The 20,281-nt window shown below is 46.6% G+C and overlaps 2 protein-coding genes across 6 annotated transcripts in view; one reads left to right on the top strand and one right to left on the bottom strand.

The window, feature by feature from the left end:
• The window catches only part of LOC138771587 (uncharacterized), a 46,629-nt gene extending 41,587 nt beyond the window's left edge, over nt 1-5,042 (bottom strand). For 2 of the 3 annotated variants that reach the window (XR_011359647.1, XM_069951433.1), the window contains exon 1: nt 4,905-5,039. The gene's annotated coding sequence lies outside the window, so the exon portion shown is untranslated. Of the gene's footprint in view, nt 1-4,904 lie in introns of all 3 variants that reach the window. The other variant, XR_011359646.1, reaches the window with a different exon arrangement.
• Nucleotides 4,658-20,281, top strand: part of LOC138771588 (T-lymphocyte surface antigen Ly-9-like) — a 40,848-nt gene continuing 25,224 nt past the window's right edge. The window contains exon 1 of one of the 3 annotated variants that reach the window (XM_069951437.1): nt 4,658-5,119. Coding sequence is in view for 2 of the 3 variants with exons in the window: in XM_069951435.1 (XP_069807536.1) it covers nt 5,210-5,270 (61 nt within the window). In the remaining variant the exon portion in view is untranslated. Of the gene's footprint in view, nt 5,120-5,171; nt 5,271-13,089; nt 13,162-20,281 lie in introns of those variants that run through there. The other 2 variants (XM_069951435.1, XM_069951436.1) reach the window with 2 other exon arrangements.

A 20,281-nucleotide genomic window follows, 5' to 3' on the forward strand; every position in this document is an offset into this window, starting at 1 on the left:
AGCATTAATCCTCACGGTTACTTATAGTGACAGAAAATCACCATCAGAATGATAGGAGACCCTACAAGAAGAGCTGAACGCTGCTCAGTTGGTCGCCCGGTTTCTCTAAGAATAAGACAGGGTCTTCTATTATTTTTTCACAGGAAGAAAGGGCTATAGCTTATTTCTGGAGAGACACGGGATGCCCCTTCACTGTAACCCCAGTCTATATGGTAGTTAGCCGCTATACTGTATGTTCCACTGTTATAAGGCTTCTATACTGTACGTTCCCCTGTAGTTAGGCCTCCATACTATATACTTCCCTCCCCCCATATAGTTCTTCCCCCAACTGTATACATCCCTACCCCCTCTGTAGTCTTTCCCTCCACTTTATACCAGGGCCAGCCTTAGGGTAGATTGCGCCCTGTGCAAAAAATAAAAATAAAAAGTTCGGCACCAATGCCCACCCCATTGGCTCTGGTGAGATCCCCCTTAAGGTGACATACAGCTATTACAATTCCTACAGCCTCCAACCCATTCAGATAACATCCAACACCCACCACCGACCCTTCCCCCCAGCCGTACAAACAACTGCCCAACCCCCGCCCCCCCTCCAGCCGTACAAACAACTAACCCCCCACCGTCACCCACGCCAAGAGTTCTTACCAGATTAATATAACATTATGGGCGGACTCTTGGAAGGTCTAGTATCAATGTACATAAAGAAAAGGTCACCTCGGTATTTACCAAGTGTCAAAACATGAAATCCAAATCACCAATATAGGGCGATCACCCTCAGAGAAGCACTCTACAGATTGAATGCGGTTAGTTACATCTGCCATCTATTACAGTGACCACTAGAGGTCACTATAGATTTGTTGATCAGCTGATTTATTACACAAATTGTAAAGAAGCCGCTCCGCTGAATTCTATCTGTTTCCTTTAGGGTGAACCGGAGTCGACACCACACATCGGGGGGCACGGATCCTGGCATGCAATATCAACTAACAAGTCACGTGAGTGAGTACAATACTCTACAAGAATTGTCTGTATATTCTGTTGATTTGATATTCTTGTATTGATACAAATCAATATCGATAGACGCTGTAACGGTGTATGTCAGTTTCTAGATTCGATCATTGGGCACAAAGCTCCAACTAACACAATCTAATACAGCTAAGTAGTACGAGGGTGTACAGTCATACCCCAAACATCTCAATCTACACCTTCGCACTACTTAGATGTATCAGGCTAAGTTCACACAACAAAAATTTTCAATAAATAACGGCCAAAATTAAAATAACATTGTGTCCTATTGAATCCCGGCCAGAGTGTATACATTTCATACGGCCACACAGAAAACGGACGGCTCCAGCCGCACTTTACATTGTCTGCTATAGTGATTTGGAATGCAGGTGCACGCTTATGAGCCCGTATTCCAAATCAAAAGAAGTGAAGTCATCTGGCCGGTACTGCCGCACAGCTGACGTGAACTGTACTGACAGCGACCGTTCTGTAAAAAAGGCCGTGTCACAGAACGGCCACTGTCTTAATAAGTGTGAAACCGACCTTAGATTGTGTTAGCTGGAGCTTTCTGCTCAATCTAGCAACTGACATACAACATGGCAGCGGTCTTTCAAGGATCTGTAGCACCTCTGGCCTCTCGCTTGTACTGATAGGGTACAAACACACACCGTATACACAGAGTATTTTATGCTGCGATACGCAGCAGATAGGCGGCAGATTAGGTCTAAATAACACAGCATCAAATCTGCTGCAGGTCTGCTGCGTATACGGTGTGTGTGTTTGTACCCATACAAACATTTACCAACTACTTGCAGAACTTTTGGCCTCTCGTCTGTATCAATACAAGAACATCAGATCAACTGAATATACAGACAATTTTTGTAGACTATTGTACTCACTTACATGACTTGTTAGTTGATCCTGCATGCCGCAATCTGTGCCCCCGATGTGTGGTGTCGACTCACCTAAAAGGGTACGGGTAGAATTCAGTGGAGCGGCTTCTTTACTTACTTGATACAATTTATAGGCTTTGTGTAATATATCAGCTGATCAGCAAATCTATAGTGACCTCTAGTGGTCACTGTAATGGATGGCAGATGTAACTAACTGCATTCAATCTGTAGAGTGCTTCTTTGAGGTTGATCGCCCTATACAGGTGGAGGAAAGAAAAACACTGTATTGGCTTTGTAATACTCATTCCCCCATTTAATTTAGTGCATCAGCTTGTTTCCCATGTTTTGACACTTGGTAAATTTAAAGGAAACCTGCTCCCCCCCCCCCCCATGTCGGGGTGAAGGCCGCTAGAGCCCCGGATACTTACCCCATCTTAGCAAGTCCGGTCCCTGGAGCCAGTCCCGGGACGGAGATATCCTTGTCGGAAGCCCGGCGCGCGCGCTGCATAGTTGTGTCCGACGTCCATAGAGAATGAATGGAGCCTATGGGCGTTGGACTCATCTCAGCAGCGCGCGCCGGGCTTCCGACAAGGATATCTCCGTCCCGGGACTGGCTCCAGGGACGGGACTTGCTAAGATGGGGTAAGTATCCGGGGCTCTAGCGGGGGGGCAGCGTCCTTCACCCCGATACGGGGGGGGTGACAGGTTCCCTTTAAGGCCCCGATCACATTTAGCAAAACTAGCTGAATTCCGCGGCGGAATGCCGTTAGCCTCCCTCTCGTAATGGGAGTCTATGGGAGGCGATGTGTGGTCCGGGTGCTGGGTTGGGAGTGGGGAGCAAGACCCTGCTGTGAACCGCCGTGCTCCGGGCAGCTATCAGCATCGGGGAACAAGGTCACAAAGGGGCGATCCATGCTTCTGTTCACACACCCGGCTTCGTGCTTGATAGCAATGGGCTTCAGCAGCCCAAAGCAATCGAGCACTGATCTCATAGATCAATGCAGTATAAAAAAAAATCCCCTTTCCCATAATAAAAGTTAAACATTCTCCACCAAAATAGTTTTTTTTTTTAATTTTTCAATTTGCAATATATTTTGTGGGGAAAAAAAGCCATCCCATTGCACTACAGATGGAAAAGTGTGTGTGGGGGGAATTAAAATCCAAAAATAAAACGAGGCATTGTCTTTCGTCAGTTTAACGAATACATTAAAAGGAAAAAAAATAAAATGGGTGCAAAAAACGGGACATGAGGCCACAACCTGCACCATAAGCGATGGGACAAGGACAGGAGACAAGTAAGGGATCATAGGGGTCCAACCGCCTTATTGACCTCTATAATGACCCGCTGCCCTATTAAAAACAAAGGGGACGATATGGAGATTCTGATGGCCTATGGGGCACTTGGCTCTTTCCGGCAGCTCCATAGGAAAGAATAGAGCTGCGAGTCACATGCCGCACCCACCGCTATATACTGCTAAGACATAGGACCTGGGGGCGATACAGAGTTTGCCATGGGGGGGTTCAGACATTAAACCCCTATTATATCTAACTTATCCCCTATCTGGAGGGTAGGTGACAATTTATTTTATCTTGGAATACTCCTTAAAGGGGTAGTGCGGCGCTAAAAAGTTATTCACAGAATAACACACATTACAAAGTTATACAACTTTGTAATGTATGTTATGTCAGTGAATGGCCCCCTTCCCCGTGTCCCACCACCCCCGCCCGTTAACCGGGAAGTGTGTGGTGCGCTATACATTACCTGATCCGTGTCGAGGGCCGTTCGCCATTTTGTGCCAAACGCCATCTTGGGACGAACGGCCGAATCCCTGCCGATCGCAGCTGAGCGGCTGATGACGCGGCCGCAGGCGTAGAATTACTATCGTACGGGCTAGTCGTGAAACTGCGGCCGTTATTTTGAGGCCAAAACAACGGACGTAGAATTACTATCGTACGGGCTAGTCGTGAAACTATGGCCGTTGTTTAATTTTGATTCCTAGCATGATTATAAACTGGATGAAACAGGTCATTTACTTTAAATACTGCGCCCAGCCCGAGAAACCACTCAGAAATACATCAAAATCAAGTTTAATTCAGCAGATATAAGTTTTACATTCGCGGCCGCATTGAAATCCACGGCAGTTGTTGCAGTATTACCGGCCGGAAATAATTGATATGTTCATTTTTCATGGGGCTGTATAAACAACGGCCGTTATCTAAAACGTAGTGTGAATTCAACGGCCGTAGTTACATTGCATTGCAGTCATTATAGGGAACCTCAAAACAACGGCCGTAGTTTTGCGACGTGGACAACGCCCATTATTAGCCTAAATGTTAACCCCTTCTTGGCACACATTAAACACTGGCTCTTGTGTTGAGTCATTTCTGCACATTTTTCTTTTGACCAATAAGATACACAATGCTACGTTTATCCTTATGTAATATGAGAAAATGTAAGAACGTCCGTCACTGACACAATACAATCTATGGGGGAGATTTATCAAACATGGTGTAAAGTGAAACTGGCCCAGTTGCTCCCAGCAACCAATCAGATTCCACCTTTCATTTTCCAAAGAGTCTGTGAGGAATGAAAGGTGGAATCTGATTGGTTGCCGGGGGCGACTGAGCCAGTTTCACTTTACTCCATGTTTGATAAATCTCCCCCAAAGTTTGTATGCACCACAGTAATACCATCTAATAGCACAGAAAGTTCTCCCCCTAGTGGACACATTGAACTGCATGAACGTGAAAGTAGTCTCTACGATGGGAAAGGGTTAATAGTCCATACAGGACACTAACACTGTGTGTGACAGAAAGCAGGAGAGACGGGACAGTAACACTACAGATATACAGTGTATATATACTGCGCAGCAGGCGCCATTTTGTCATCTGTCACTGCGCTCCGGGGGAAAACACCCGGAAGGATCAGCAGCAGTTTCGGGTAATGATCGGAGACGCACTGACACATAACTAAACACACACACACCACACAACACACGACTCTACCGGAAAGCGCGACTCCAGGAGGAGCCCATCCCCCACCCCAGGACGGATCACTGGTAAAGGACGTGCCACTCCGAGGTCACGTGTGATAACAAAGCTTGTCATAGGATGGGGGCGGGGTTATTCTTTTTACATAAAAATTTGCCCCTCCCTCACGTAAAGCAAGCGGCGATGCGGACAATGTACAAGAGCAGGGAGGGAAGGGAAATCCGGCTCATGTACGTACTTTTCGTAGCGCGCTACGTAATGTACGTAAAGGAGCAGCGACTCCAGGGACTCTGTACTCCCGTACTCTAGTACGACGCGCGATGACGTCATCACGCTCTACGTGTAAGAAGGAGAGTGAGGGGGCGCAGGAGCAGAGGGGAGGTGAGTACGTATTTGGTGGGTTTTTTTTTTTATTGGGGGGGGGGGTTGACTAACAATTTAATGGGGTCCTTGGTGAAGAGGAGGTGGTCGTAAGACTTACATGGGACTGTAGGTTGGAGGAAAGGCTGGATGTTACATAGGACTGTAGGTTGGAGGAGGGGAGGGATATAACTTACATGGGGCTGTATATTAGGGGAGGAGAGTACTAGTGTGACTTATGTATGTATGGACAGAAGTGATGTTTAGTTGGGGGAGGGGAGCCATGTGACTTATATGAGACTGTAGGTTGGAGGAAGGGAGTTACATGGGCCTGTATGGACTTCTCTATAGTATAATGTTGTCTCCTCTCTGCAGCCTCTGCTGTATCCTGGTATCTGTGACATCACAATTTATTGGCCCCTCCTCTCCTGTATACACATCTACACTGACTGATCGCCACATTAACCCCTCACTGTCTCCTCTCTCCTGTATATACATCTACATTGATTGATCGCCACATTAACCCCTCACTGTCCTGTATACACATCTACACTGACCGATCACATTAACCCATCACTGTCTCCTCTCTCCTGTATAAACATCTACACTGACTGATCGCCACATTAACCACACACTGTCCTCTCATATATACACATCTACATTGACTGATCGCCACATTAACCCCTCACTGTCCTCGCTCCTGTATACACATCTACACTGACCGCCACATTAACCCCTCACTGTCCTCTCTCCTGTATATACATCTACATTGATTGATCGCCACATTAACCCCTCACTGTCCTGTATACACATCTACACTGACCGATCACATTAACCCATCACTGTCTCCTCTCTCCTGTATAAACATCTACACTGACTGATCGCCACATTAACCACACACTGTCCTCTCATATATACACATCTACATTGACTGATCGCCACATTAACCCCTCACTGTCCTCGCTCCTGTATACACATCTACACTGACCGCCACATTAACCCCTCACTGTCCTCTCTCCTGTATACACATCTACACTGACTGATCGCCACATTAACCCATCACTGTCTCCTCTCCTGTATACACATCTACACTGACTGATCGCCACATTAACCCCTCACTGTCTCCTCTCTCCTGTATACACATCTACACTGACTGATCGCCACATTAACCCCTCACTGTCTCCTCTCTCCTGTATACACATCTACACTGACTGATCGCCACATTAACCCCTCACTGTCCTTACTCCTGTATACATATCTACACTGACTGATCGCCACATTAACCCCTCACTGTTCTCTCTCCTGTATACAGATCTACACTAACTGATCACCACATTAACCCCTCACTGTCTCCTCTCTCCTGTATACACATCTGCACTGACCGATCACATTAACCCATCACTGTCTCCTCTACTGTTTACACATCTACACTGACTAATCGCCACATTAACCCCTCACTGTCCTCTCTCCTGTATACACATCTACACTGACTGATCGCCACATTAACCCCTCACTGTCTCCTTTCTCCTGTATACACATCTGCACTGACCGATCACATTAACCCATCACTGTCCTCTCTCCTGTATACACATCTACACTGACTGATCATCGTATTAACCCCTCACTGTCTCCTCTCTCCTGTATACACATCTACACTGACTGATTACCACATTAACCCCTCACTGTCCTCGCTCCTGTATACACATCTACACTGACTGATCGCCACATTAACCCCTCACTGTCCTCACTCCTGTATACATATCTACACTGACTGATCGCCACATTAACCCCTCACTGTCTCCTCTGCTGTATACACATCTACACTGACTGATCACCGCTTGTTCACTACTCACTGAAGTAGTAACCTGTTCTTTCTTTGGGGCGGTTATCAGAATCTGCCTGACCATAGAATGGAGTCTATGGCACAGACAGACATGTGCATGGGTGTGAGCGCGGGTGATCCACCCGAGTTCCCTAGTGTGCACATATCCTTAGAGAGGAAAGTTTTCTGCTTGAAATTCCTCGCCTATTTAGCTCTGGCAGAATTCGAGTGAAATTTAAGCAGAATTTAAGACCCATTGACTTCTATAGAATTCCTCTAGCAGAACAGATGCACTCCATACACAACTGTCTTATATACACACATAGCTCTGATACAGATCAATACAGATGCACTCCATACACAACATTGTTATATACACACACTGCTCTGCTACAGATCAATACAGATGCACTCCATACACAACTGTCTTATATACACACCTAGCTCTGATACAGATCAATACAGATGCACTCCATACACAACTGTCTTATATACACACCTAGCTCTGATACAGATCAATACAGATGCACTACATACACAACTGTCTTATATACACACATAGCTCTGCTACAGATCAATACAGATGCACTCCATACACAACATTCTTATATACACACACTGCTCTGCTACAGATCAATACAGATGCACTCCATACACAACATTCTTATATACACACATAGCTTTTCCATAGCTCCACTATAACCATACATAAACACACAGACACCCATTTTAATGAACTCAGAAGTTTTACACTTGGAAGTGCCGACCTACTTCTTCTGTTCGTTTTGAATTGCTATTAAGGACTTGGAGGTCCTCGGGATGAGCACCTACCAGGTGAACTGGATGAACTTTTGTCTATAGTAATCATGTGACCTCCCCACTCCATTCAAAGTGGCAGAACAGTAGGCAACGTATACTGCCGTGTAACCTCTCAGGGTTCCATTGGACCCTCATCATTGCCACACAGCCTAATCTGGGAAGAGGCTGTAATCACATTAGACCCCTCTACTTTCTAGACCACATGCATACAAAATGATGGGGGGAGTAGTGCTGCATGTTTTTCCGAGACTATATAACATATGAGAGGCTTAGTTATAGAAAACCAGTGGACAGTATTACTCAAGATAACCTAGAGGAAGCCTACATGACCACAGGAAGGCTATACAAACCTTATGTATACTGCTCCACCCAGGACCACAGTGCTGCACAATAACCACCGAGCCTCTGTGCTGCTGTATACACACTGGCTCTCTACACAGTACAGCAATGATTAGGGCCCTATTCCACAGTAACGATAATTAGTAAATAGGTACCAAAATAGGTACCAAAGCCCAATATTTCAGATTTTTGGTCACATAACATCCCTGAAAAACGGAATAAAAGTGATCAAAAAGTTACATTGCGCTGTGTGACATAGCCTTATGTGCAATGGGATCCCGGCCGGAGCGTACACACATCATATGCACTCCGGCCGGGATCTGTGCGGCGCCGGAAAAAAACTGATAGGTCAGTAAATTCCGGCCGCAGAAAGACCTGTCACGGAACGGCCGGTCTCATACGTTGTGTGAACATAGCCTTAATGTGTATCTGTCATGACATATAACCCCCCCAGCAAGTATATAGTTAATGCTTGCCTTCTGGCTGCTGTCAGTTTTGATTTTAATATTGCAGCTCCCGTGACCTATGTGCCACTCATGGATGGGGGGTACAGGGGCGTGTACAGCTGCTAGCCAATCTGCATTCATCTTTACTGGGCCAGTCTGGACCAAATAGCCTTAGGGTGCTATCACACAGGCCGATGAAGGTCCAATTCATTTTGTAAATCTGCTATATTGGTGCTCGCTTACTGAGACCATTTCATGGCCTAATAATCGTTTCGGAAGGGCTGCACAAACATCGTTAGGGATGTCCGTGTAGCCCTTGAACAAACAGCTAATACATTACCTGTCCACGTTCTCAGTGTTCTCCTGTGCTCTGCACCCGTCCCAGCACCACAGCTGCAGCTTCAGAGCGGCCTGTCTGAGCTGACGGGCTGCCAAGCTGATGGCCAATAGCGACCTGTCAGCTCAGACAGGCCGCTCTGAAGCTGCAGCTGTGGTGCTGGGACGGGTGCAGAGCACAGGAGAACACTGGGAATGTGGACAGGTAATGTATTAGCTGTTTGTTAAATTGTCAGGGTAGGCCGCTCATCGCTATTACACGGACGATGATTTTAGGTCTGGACCTAAAGAAATGATCAGCTGATGATCATTTCCTTGATCATTGTTGTCTCTATTACATGGAGCGATAATCAGCCGAATCGGGACAACTCTGCCTATTATCGCTCTTTGTAACAGGGCCCTTAGTGAATGAGTGCAGTTTTGCAGTAAGTGAGACACCTAGTGGCCCAATGTATAGCATTGTATTTCATATAGAAAACAGGCAAGAAAAAAAAAATTAGAATGCAAAGATGTAGTATATCACCTTCTTTGCTGATTTAACACTTTTAGTAATGACAGTGCCCATTTAAGCAAAAGTGGCACGCCTGTCCCTGCTTGTTTTCCCAGTGGGGGTCTCAGCAGTGATCAAAACTCTTAACATGTCATAAGTTTTTTGAAATATGCACAAATTAAAGGGGTAGTTCACAAAAAATAATTTCTTTCAAATCAACTGGTGCCAGAAAACGCCAGAGATTTTTAATTTACTTAACAGCAGTAATAATTTGTAGAAAAGAAGTAGATAAGAAGATAGAATAAGAACAAGTGTCAGGGACTGGATAGGAGGCCCCTTTTCCTAATTTAGTAAGTACTGGGATGTGGTGAAATGTATATAGTGACTTGAAGAACTCCTCGTACTCACGTATAGATAAGTCCTAGTTATGTTATCTGACTGCCTTCTGCCTCTCAGTATCGGTAATCGTCCTGATTGGTAGTACGAGTCTTTGGCCTTTGTCTCTGAGAGTAGCTAGCTAGTAGTTTTCTTCCTACTCGGCCGAGCGAAGTTCATTAGAGAGCGGCTACCTTGAACTGTGCTCTACTGTGGTTCAGTCTTAGTTTTCCTCTCCTACTTTAGGCGGTTGCCACCTAGTAGTTGGAGTAGGACACAGCAGTTGACTGCACTAACTGTGACACCTGATAGAGACACTTTTGCTTAGGTGTAAAGAGAAGAAGAAAACACGTAGTGGGACACTACATATGTCCTGCATGAAGTGGTTTATTCTTTCCAGTCTGGAGAGCAGGAAAGGTTTTCTATGGGTATTTGCTACTGCTCTGGACAGTTCCTGACATGGACAGAGGTGGCAGTGTGGGGTCCCAGCACAGGTGTGCCACTTAAACTTTATTGCACCTGGGCAAAGTGACTCGGTCAGGTTCCCACAGTGGGATATGGTCAGAGTGTTCTGTGCTTTCCCCACTAGGGGTCACAACTGTGTTTTTCTGTGTGCCTTGTGTTATGCACAGCTGTAGGAAGCATCGGGTTAACTGTGTTTGTCATATGTTTGTTGTCCTCCTATTACAGGAGCAGGCCTGTTATCCCTCACTTTTATACCTATCCTCTTTCCTCTCTCTTTACACCACACAGCCCCACCAATCACAGGTAGCCTAGTTTTTCCCCTATAAAAGGAGGTTAGTTGCTGGTTGTAGGGTCTTCGTTCTTTTTAGTTCAGTCAGGAGTTGGATAGAGAGAGACGATGTGAGAGCGTGTTTCTATGTCAGTAACCACCGCTAGCATGCAGTGCTAGATCCCTCAGGAGGAAAGGACATCCTCTAAGGATCCCCTTGTCCTCGCCAGGGATACTCTCAATAAGGTATAGGACAGTATACCTAAGTTTGGTACTGACCCCAGCAGGACAAAGCTGCAGATTACGCCTATGTGTCCTGCTGTAACGCACGGCTGTTCTGAAAAGTTTCGGGAAGTTTGCTCAACCCATCGCAGGTACATAAGACCTCGTACTACCCTAATAGGACGGGTATCGCGACACTTTATTCTATAAGGCGGTCAGATACGTAAGTATGAATATCTTCTCCTCTCAACTAGGGTACACAGCTACCTTGGACAGGGCCCTCAAGACACTCCTCTACTCTCATTTCTACAGTTACTACTACTTTTACCTCTTGCCTGCACCTGCAGTTACTGAAGCCTAATTTTTTGTATTACCCTGAAGAATTTAGGTAAATGGACGTTATTCAGGTTAAGCTACTGGACTCTGTCTATTTTTCTGCACCAACACACCAGGTTACACTTTGTTATCCAAACCTGCGGAAGCAGTGCCTATCTGACTGGGGGTGGGTACCAAGGCCACTCCAGGCTACCGTGACAAGTGCCCAAGTGACCCTACACCCACCTAGCAGCCACAACACTGAAAAAGCTACCCTGGGCAACGGCAACCCTGACTTCTTTACCACGGCCGCAGAGAGCACTGCGTCAGACTGGAACAAATACACCACTTCCTGCAGGACATACAGCAGCTGAAAAGACTTGAGATTTTTTAATAGAAGTAAATTACAAATCTCTGGAACTATCTGGCACAGACGAAATTAAAATGGTGAACAACCCCTTTAGAGGGGTAGTGCAGCGTTTAACATTTGTTCACTAAATAACACATTACAAAGTTTTACAACTTTGTAATGTGTGTTATTTAAGTGAATGGCCCCCTTCCCCATGTTTCCCTCCACCCCGGAAGTGTGGTACAGTATACTTACTCAACTGCTGTTGACCCCGGCCGCCATCTTGGGTCGGCTAAGTAATCTTCCGAAGGCCAGCCAGACCGATCCAGCCGGCCCTTATGCCGGCCCTTCTCTGCCGCGTCATCAGCTGCTTAGCCTTGATTGGCTGAGCATAACTATGCGTCATCAGCTGCTCAGCCGCGATTGGCTGAGCATTACTATGCTCAGCCAATCGCGACTGAGCAGCTGATGACGCAGCAGAGGGGGGACGGCTGGAGCGGTCCGGTGTGCCTCTCGAAGATGACGTCGTCGACCTAAGATGGTGGTCAGGGTCGACAGCAATTGAGTAAGTATTGTGCATCACACTTCCGGGGTGGGGGGACACACTGGGAAGGGGGCCATTCACTTAAATAACACACATTACAAAGGTTAATAACTTTGTAATGTGTATTATTTAGTGAATAAATGTTAAACGTCACACTACCTCTTTAAGCACATTTATTTAAAAAAAAGAAATAACCTTTTTTTAACATAATAAAATAAAAGTTGCCTCATCAGATGGTGATCTTTCCGCAGGGCTCAGGTAAAACCTGGGACTTGCGGGGGGCGTGCCATCTGATGAAGCGCCCATGCACGTGAAACAGCTGTAATAGCTTGTGCTGATGAGTGTTTAGCATCCCGGCCCAATACCACTGTACCTGCTGAATTTTTAAAGTTTTCTACATGAAATAAAGATTGTAAGAAAATATAGTGAGTGCCCTCAGGCTCATATCTCTGTTTTGGATGTTCATGTATGACATGCTATATAATTATGAGGAGCATGTTATGTTATATGTAAGTCATGTTATAAGGTAGTGCCAGTATAAATTCTTATGAACAGTAACGTGTAATAAAATAAAAGACTTTAAACAGTGTATCGTTGTAATCATACTGACCTGAAGACTATGAATAGTGTTTCTTTTACCACTGGTGAACGGTGTAAAAACAGCCCCCACCAGTTACTATTGCAAAAAACAAGACTTCATATGAGTCTGAAGGAAAGCGAGGAGAAAAAAAAGTCTTGAAGAGGGTACTACAAAACAGGAAAAAATAACAGCGTTTTTTTGAGCGTGTTTTTTTTTTCTCACTACTGCTCTCACTGGGTGTATAGTAGAATATATTAATATGGTTTTAACACACTAAATTCTCTCTTTTTCATGCCAAAAGTGGATGTAGAGGCAAGGGGTTAAGAAAACTTTATACAACTTCCTCTATATTTTTTGTACAGAACAGAGGTTTCACATTATTTTTCACAGTCTCCGACCACTTGTAGAATCACAGACTGTCCACAGCACATGTAATGTTCTCAGTATATTAGTCACCCAGTGACACAGGGAGGAGAAGCATCTGAGGGGGATGGGGGAGAAGCTCTATATGTGCCTCTTCATCTTACTCTATCATCGTGATGGTAAGTCTGAACACCTTCTTGTCTTTGATTCTCGGTATAGTTGTTCTTTCTCCTATCGCTCCCATACCATTATATTGTCTGCACTGGACATATAACAATGAGCAGTCACATCTTACTGATTTGTTTTTCACATCCTTGTAAAACAGCAAGAGCTTGCTTTATGGACTATTAGGCTATGTTCACACTACGTAAAAGTACGGTGTGGAACACTGCCTTATCTGCTATAGGATCCCGGCCGGAGGGTCAACACATAGTATACGCTCCGGCCAGGATCCCATACGGCGCCGCAAAGAACTGACATGTCAGTTCACACAGTGAAGCGAGCGGCTCCGGCCACAAGCTTCATTGTGTGCTGTGTGAAGTTCTGATGCGGGCGCGTGCTGATGCGCCCGCATCAGAACACTGCAGTACTATCCGGGATGATCTTTGAAGAGACCGGCCGTTTCGTGACCCAGCAGGGTCACGGAACGGCCGGTCCAATACGTAGTGTGAACATAGCCTTAAAGTGATTTTTTCTTATTTTAAGATTAATGCTGATATTCCCCTCTGAGCTTGTTAGTCAATATCTATCCATTCAGTTGTTCCCAAATAAATGGTGGGCAGCCGCGGTGGCCTGTACTCTTATTTATTCTCTATGCAGGCACACTGATCACTCCATTCTTTGGGAGCATTGTATCCCTGTTCTCGGAATTGGTGGTTGGACCCCCAGCGATCAGCTTGTTATACCCTATCCTATAACAAGCAAAGATGAGAATATCCTTTTTGCATGTGAAAAAAAATGGTCAATCTCAAAACTATCCATCTCATATCTATCTGTCTGCTGTTCCCCTGATATACCCTGTTGTTTCTCAGTACATTATACCATGGGGCTCCAAACTGCGGCCCTCCAGCTGTTGCAAAACCACAATTCCCATCATGCCTGGACAGCTAAAGCTTTGGATTTGGCTCTCCAGGCATGATGGGAAATGTAGTATTGCAACAGCTGGAGGGCCGCAGTTTGGAGACCCATGCTATACGATAAAGTGAAAGGTGGCTTTGAAACGTACTACAAAAAGTTTGACCAAATCCTCACATTGCTCTAACAATGGAAAAGTAAAAAGTTATGGCTCGTAGAAGGTGAAGAGGAAAAACTAAAATGCCACAACCAAAAAAAAACCTGCATTAACCCCTTAAGGACAGACCCTGAAATGGCCTTAAGGACAGAGACATTTTATGAATATGACCAGTGTCACTTTATTCATTAATAACTTCGGGATGCTTTTACCTATCTAGCCGATTCTGAGATTGTTTTCTCGTGACATATTGTACTTTACATTTCTGGTAAAATGGAGTCGATACTTATAACAAATCTTTATGAAAAACACCAAAATAACGTGAAAAATTGTGAAAAAATGCATTTTTCCAACTTTGAAACCTTTCTGCTTATACAGAAAATGGTTATGCCACATAAATTATATATTAAATAGCATTAGCAACATGTCTACTTTATGTTGGTAGCATTTATTAAACTATATTTCATTTTTTTAGACAATAGGAAGCTTAAAACATTAGCAGCAATTTTCCAAATTTTCAGTAAAATTTCAAAATCAGATATTTTTAGGGACCTGTTCAGGTTTAAAGTGTATTTGAGGGGCCTGTATGTTAGAAAGCCCCACAAAGCACCCCATTTCAGAAACTGCACCCCCCAAACTCTGCAAAAGCATATCAAGAAAGTTTTTTTAACCCTTTAGGGGAGTCACAGAAATAAAAGCTAAGGGAGGCATTTATTAAGTCCGGCGTTTTTTACGCCGGACGTAAAAATGCCCCCGCAGCTCCGGTGCTACGGAGATTTATGTAGAGGCGGACTGCCTCTACATAAATCCCGTGCGCGCCGTTGCGCACCGCCGAAAGCCTACGCCAGCTGAGGACTGGAGTAGGTTTTCGGCGTACATTTTGGCGGAACGGATGATAAATCGCGCGGACCTCCGTTCCGCCCACTTTCCGCCCCCTTTCCGCCCCCTGGCGTACTCGGCGGAAAGTGCCGATTTGCGAATATTTTATTCGCAAATCGGCCATTTGCGTATAAAAAAATACGCAAATCGGCACTTTCCGCCGAAAATCATCCGTTCGCCGGATGATACATGTGGCCTTAAGTGTGTAAGAAATTTGAAATTTTTTATTTTCTGTGCAGAGATTTTATTGTAATCCAATATCTTTCATAATGATAAACCTATTAGCAGAGAAATGCACCCCAATATTGATTGCCCCGTTTCTGCAGTTTATAGAAATACCCCATATGTGGCCCTATTGCGCTATTTGACGCAACCACAAGCCTCAGATATAAAGGAGCGCCTAGTGAATTTCAACGCCTCTGTTATATTTGGTCATTTTTGACTGTACCACTTCAGGTTGGCAGAGGCTCTGGGGTGCCAAAACCTAAAAAACACCCCTAAAGGGACACCATTTAGAAAACTACACCCCTCAAGGAATGTAACAAGGGGTGCGGTGAGCATCTGGACCCCACAGGTGCTTCACAGATTTTCAGAACAATGTGGTGTAAAAAAGGAAAAATTCTATTTTTTACACTAAAATGTTGTTCTAGCCTTCATTTTTCATTTTTACAAGGGGATAAAAGAAAAAAAACACACCAAACGTGTAGTGCAGTTTCTCCCGAGTACGGAAATACCCCACATGTGGACATAAAGTGCCAAGCGGGCACAGGACAAGCCTCCAAAGGGAAGGAGCGCCAATTGGCCTTTGCAAGCTGGATTTTACTGGAATGGATTTCAAGGGTCATGTCGCATTTACAGAGCCCTCGTGCTGCCAAAACACTGGAAACCCCCCACAAGTGACCCCATTCTGGAAACTACACCCCTCAAGGAATCTAACAAGGGGTTCAGTGAGCATATGGACCCCACTGGTGACGGGCACAAATGTGGAACAATGTGATGTGAAAGTGAAAATTTTCATTTTTTCACTTTCACGGCACAAATGTGGCCGTCATCAAGGGGTCCATATCCTCACTGCACCCCTTGTTAGATTCCCTGAGGGGTGCAGTTTCCAGAATGGGGGTCACTTGTGGGGGGTTTCCAGTGTTTTGGCAGCACGAGGGCTCTGTAAATGCGACATGGCGTTCATCATCCATTCTGGCCAAATCCAACCACCAAAATCCAAATGGCGCTCCTTCCCTTCGGAGGCTTGCTCTGCACCCACATGGCGCTTTATGTCCACATGTGGGGTATTTACGGACTCAGGGGGAATTGCTCTACACATTATGTGTGTTTTTTTCTCTTTTAACCTCTTGTGAAAATGAAAAATTTAAAGCTAAACCAACATTATAGTGTAAAAAATTTAATATTTTATTTTCACGCCATATTGTTCCACATTTGTGCCCGTCACCAGTGGGGTCCATATGCTCACTACACCCCTTGTTACATTCCTTGAGGGGTGCAGTTTCCATAATGGAGTCACTTGTGGGGGGGTTCAACTGTCTCGGCAACACAGGGGCCTTTTGAATGCAACATGGCCCCTCGAAATCCATTCCAGCCAAATCCAGCCTCCAAAAGCCAAATGGCGCTCCTTCCTTTTGGAGGCTTACCCTGTACCCGCATGGTGCGTTATGTCCACATGTGGGGTATTTCCGTACTCAGGTAAAATTGCTCTACACATTTAGTGTTTTTTTTATCTTTTAACCCCTTGTGAAAATGAAAAAATCAAGACAAGATCAATAATTTAGTGTAAAAATTAAACATTTTGTATACTATATGTTAGTCTAGCCTTGATTTTTTTTCCTTTTCCACAAGGGGTTAAAAAAGAAAGTGAACACAAAACGTGTAGGGTAATTTCCCCTGAGTGCGAAAATACCCCACTTGTGGACATAATGTGCCATATGGACACAGGGCAAGCCACCAAAGGGACAGAGCGCCATTCAGAGGCTGGAATGGAGGATGGAGGCCATGTCGCAATTACAAAGCTCCTGTGCTGCCAGGACAGTAGAAACCCCCCACAAGTGACCCCATTCTGGAAACTACACCCCATAAGGAATCCAACAAGGGGGTACAGTGAGCATATGGACCCCACTGGTGACGGGCACATATGTGGAACATGTACCGTGAAAATAAAAAATTAAATATCCCCGCTGCCCCCCTCGTTAGATTCCTTATGGGGTGTAGTTTCCAGAATGGGGTCACTTGTGGGGGGTTTCTACTGTCCTGGCTGCACAGAGGCTTTGTAATTGCATCATGGCATCCTCTAATGGGAATGGCGGCCATACCTATTTAGCTGGGGAAAAGGGACAATTCTAATTTATTTGGGGGTATTAGGCCAATTATTAGTTTATAAGGTTGGAAATGACAGGTGTCCATCAAATTCTATCTGTGTTGACCCAGAGGAAGGCAAAAAACCCTTGTGAGGCAGACGACAGTAGCCTCATCACTGGGGAAAAATTCCTTCCCGACTCCATAATGGCAATCAGAATAATCCCTGGATCAACGTGACCCCTGAAATAGGAATAAGGGACAGAATTTAGATAATGTAGATCTCCAATGATGTGTGGTACGCCTTGAAGCGATCCAGTATGCAGAGGCCGGGGTGATCAGGACAGGTGTCATACTGGAAAATGGTGTCCTTCCTGATCCCCCTGTTACCCCACACTCTGCACTTCTTCTGGGGTCTCCTGTTTTCCAGTGTGGGGGACGTCACCTGGAAAATGTTGCCCTGGTGCGATCTGGGGTCCTTCATATCCAGAAGCGCTGGGTCCGCTCCATGGCTGCTAAATATTAGGGCTCTATTACTGCTTCTGATATTTTAGGATCGTGCGGCAAGCTACAGTAGCTCGGGCAGCGAGGGACCGGAAGAGGGGGTGCTGGTATAAAAGTTATCCCCGTACAGGTGGTAACCTTTATCCAGCAGTGGGAAGATCAGTTCCCAAACGATCTCCCCACTAACTCCGAGGATGGGGGGGGGGGCATCTAGGGGCTGCATTCGGGTGTCCCTTCCTACATACACTGTAATGGTACCTGCACACTGCGGAATGGCGAAGGATAACCCTTTGTGCATTCCGCAGCTGGCACCCACCGGCGGACTGATGGAGGCGCGCGTCTCCTCTCGTGTCACACTCCATTCTATGCACGGGCGGATTCCGCCCTCTGTCCAAAGAATTAATGTGTTCATTCTTTCGACGGACAACGGAATCCGCCCGTGCATAGCTGGTGGGTTGTAACGCCCGGAGTAGTGGATCCACTGGACCGGCACCAGCGATGGCACAAACCTCACCAGGGAGCGGAGTCTAAGGGGCCGCTGGTTTTCACCAGAGCCCGCCGCAAGGCGGGATGGACTTGCTGCGGCAGGCGACCCCCAGGTCGCTACCCCTGGCTTGGTTGCTGGTGTCGGCAGGCGAGGCGTGGCAGGAGATGGCACAGGCAATAGTCTGCAGATGAGAGCGCACGTGACAGGCTGGACACGGGAACAGGTGGAGTGACAGGGGAACAGGAACCAGGAACGGGGACTTGGGACCAGGTAACGGACAGGACTCAGGAACAGGGACTTGGGACCAGGTAACGGACAGGACTCAGGAACAGGGACTTGGGACCAGGTAACGGACAGGACACAGGAACAACAGGGAGCTGGGCCAACCGCTATGGGAAGCAAGTAGAGGCTCCAACACAGGGGACAGGGCATGCTGGGATTTATAGGGGAGTGATTGGGTGCAACTACCAATTAGGAGCGCACTGCCCCTTTAAATCTGAGACAGCCGGCGCGCGCGCGCCCTAGGAGGCGGGGACGCGCGCGCCGGCCGGCACAGCGAGAGACAGGAGCGTGGAGAGGTGAGGCGCCCCCCGGGGCCGAACGTGTAGCAGCGCCGGGTCCCTGCACAGGGACCCCGGCAGCTGCCTGAGATGGAGGGAGGTCGCGGCGGCGGCCCGGAGCACGGGACGCCGCCGCGGCCGTGACAGTACCCCCCCCCCTTTGGCCTCCCCCTCTTTCTAACCTGCAGGAACCTCTTGATGAGATCCTGGTCCAGGATGTTAGCCTCGGGTTCCCAGGACCTCTCCTCAGGACCAAATCCTTTCCAATCCACCAGGAAGAACCTTCTCCCTCTGACAGTCTTCATGGCCAGAATGTCTTTAACAGCGTAGACGTCGTCAGAGACGGCTTGAGGAGCAGAGAACGAAGACTTATCTGAGAACCGGTTCAGAACCACAGGTTTTAAGAGGGAAACATGGAAGGAGTTCGGAAACCGCATAGTGGGGGGTAGGCGGAGCTTGTAGGTGACAGGGTTGATGCGTCTTAGCACCGAGAAAGGACTGAGGAATCGAGGACCCAACTTGTAGCTGGGAATCTTGAGTCGGACATATTTGGCCGAGAGCCAGACTTTGTCACCTGGGAGAAAATTTGTGGCAGGTCTCCTCCTCTTATCAGCCTGATCCTTCATGCGTTTAGAGGCTTTGAGTAATGACTGTCGAGTTTGTTCCCAGATCGATTGCAGGTCAGATAACAACTCCTCCACGGCTGGGACCTCGGAGGATGGAGAGAGAGGCAGAGGAGGACGAGGATGATGCCCGTAGACCACATAGAAAGGAGACTTGCCTGTGGAAGTCGAGTCCAGATGGTTATATGAGAATTCTGCCCATGGGAGTAGATCGGCCCAGTTGTCTTGGCGGCTGGAAACAAAATGGCGTAGGTAGTTACCCAGAATCTGATTGACTCTCTCCACTTGCCCGTTAGTCTGAGGATGATAGGCCGAAGAGAAGTCCAGCTTCACTTGGAGTTGCGAGCAGAGGGCACGCCAAAACTTAGAGACAAATTGAGAGCCTCGGTCGGACACAATGTGAAGAGGAAGTCCATGCAGGCGGAAGATGTGTCGGAAGAACAACTGAGCCAGACGAGGAGCAGAGGGCAGACCAGGAAGGGCCACGAAGTGAGCCATTTTGGAGAAGCGGTCCGTCACCACCCAAATGACTGTATTGCCCGCAGATGGAGGTAGGTCTGTGATAAAATCCATCCCAATGTGGTGCCAGGGATGGTCCGGGACTGGCAAGGGCAAAAGTAGGCCGGCAGGTCTTTGACGGGGAGACTTATTCCTGGCACAAACTGCACAGGAAGCCACAAAATCCTTGACATCCTGGAGGAGATTGGGCCA

This window comes from Dendropsophus ebraccatus, chromosome 13 (genome assembly GCF_027789765.1).
Source record: "Dendropsophus ebraccatus isolate aDenEbr1 chromosome 13, aDenEbr1.pat, whole genome shotgun sequence".
Lineage (NCBI taxonomy): Eukaryota > Metazoa > Chordata > Amphibia > Anura > Hylidae > Dendropsophus > Dendropsophus ebraccatus.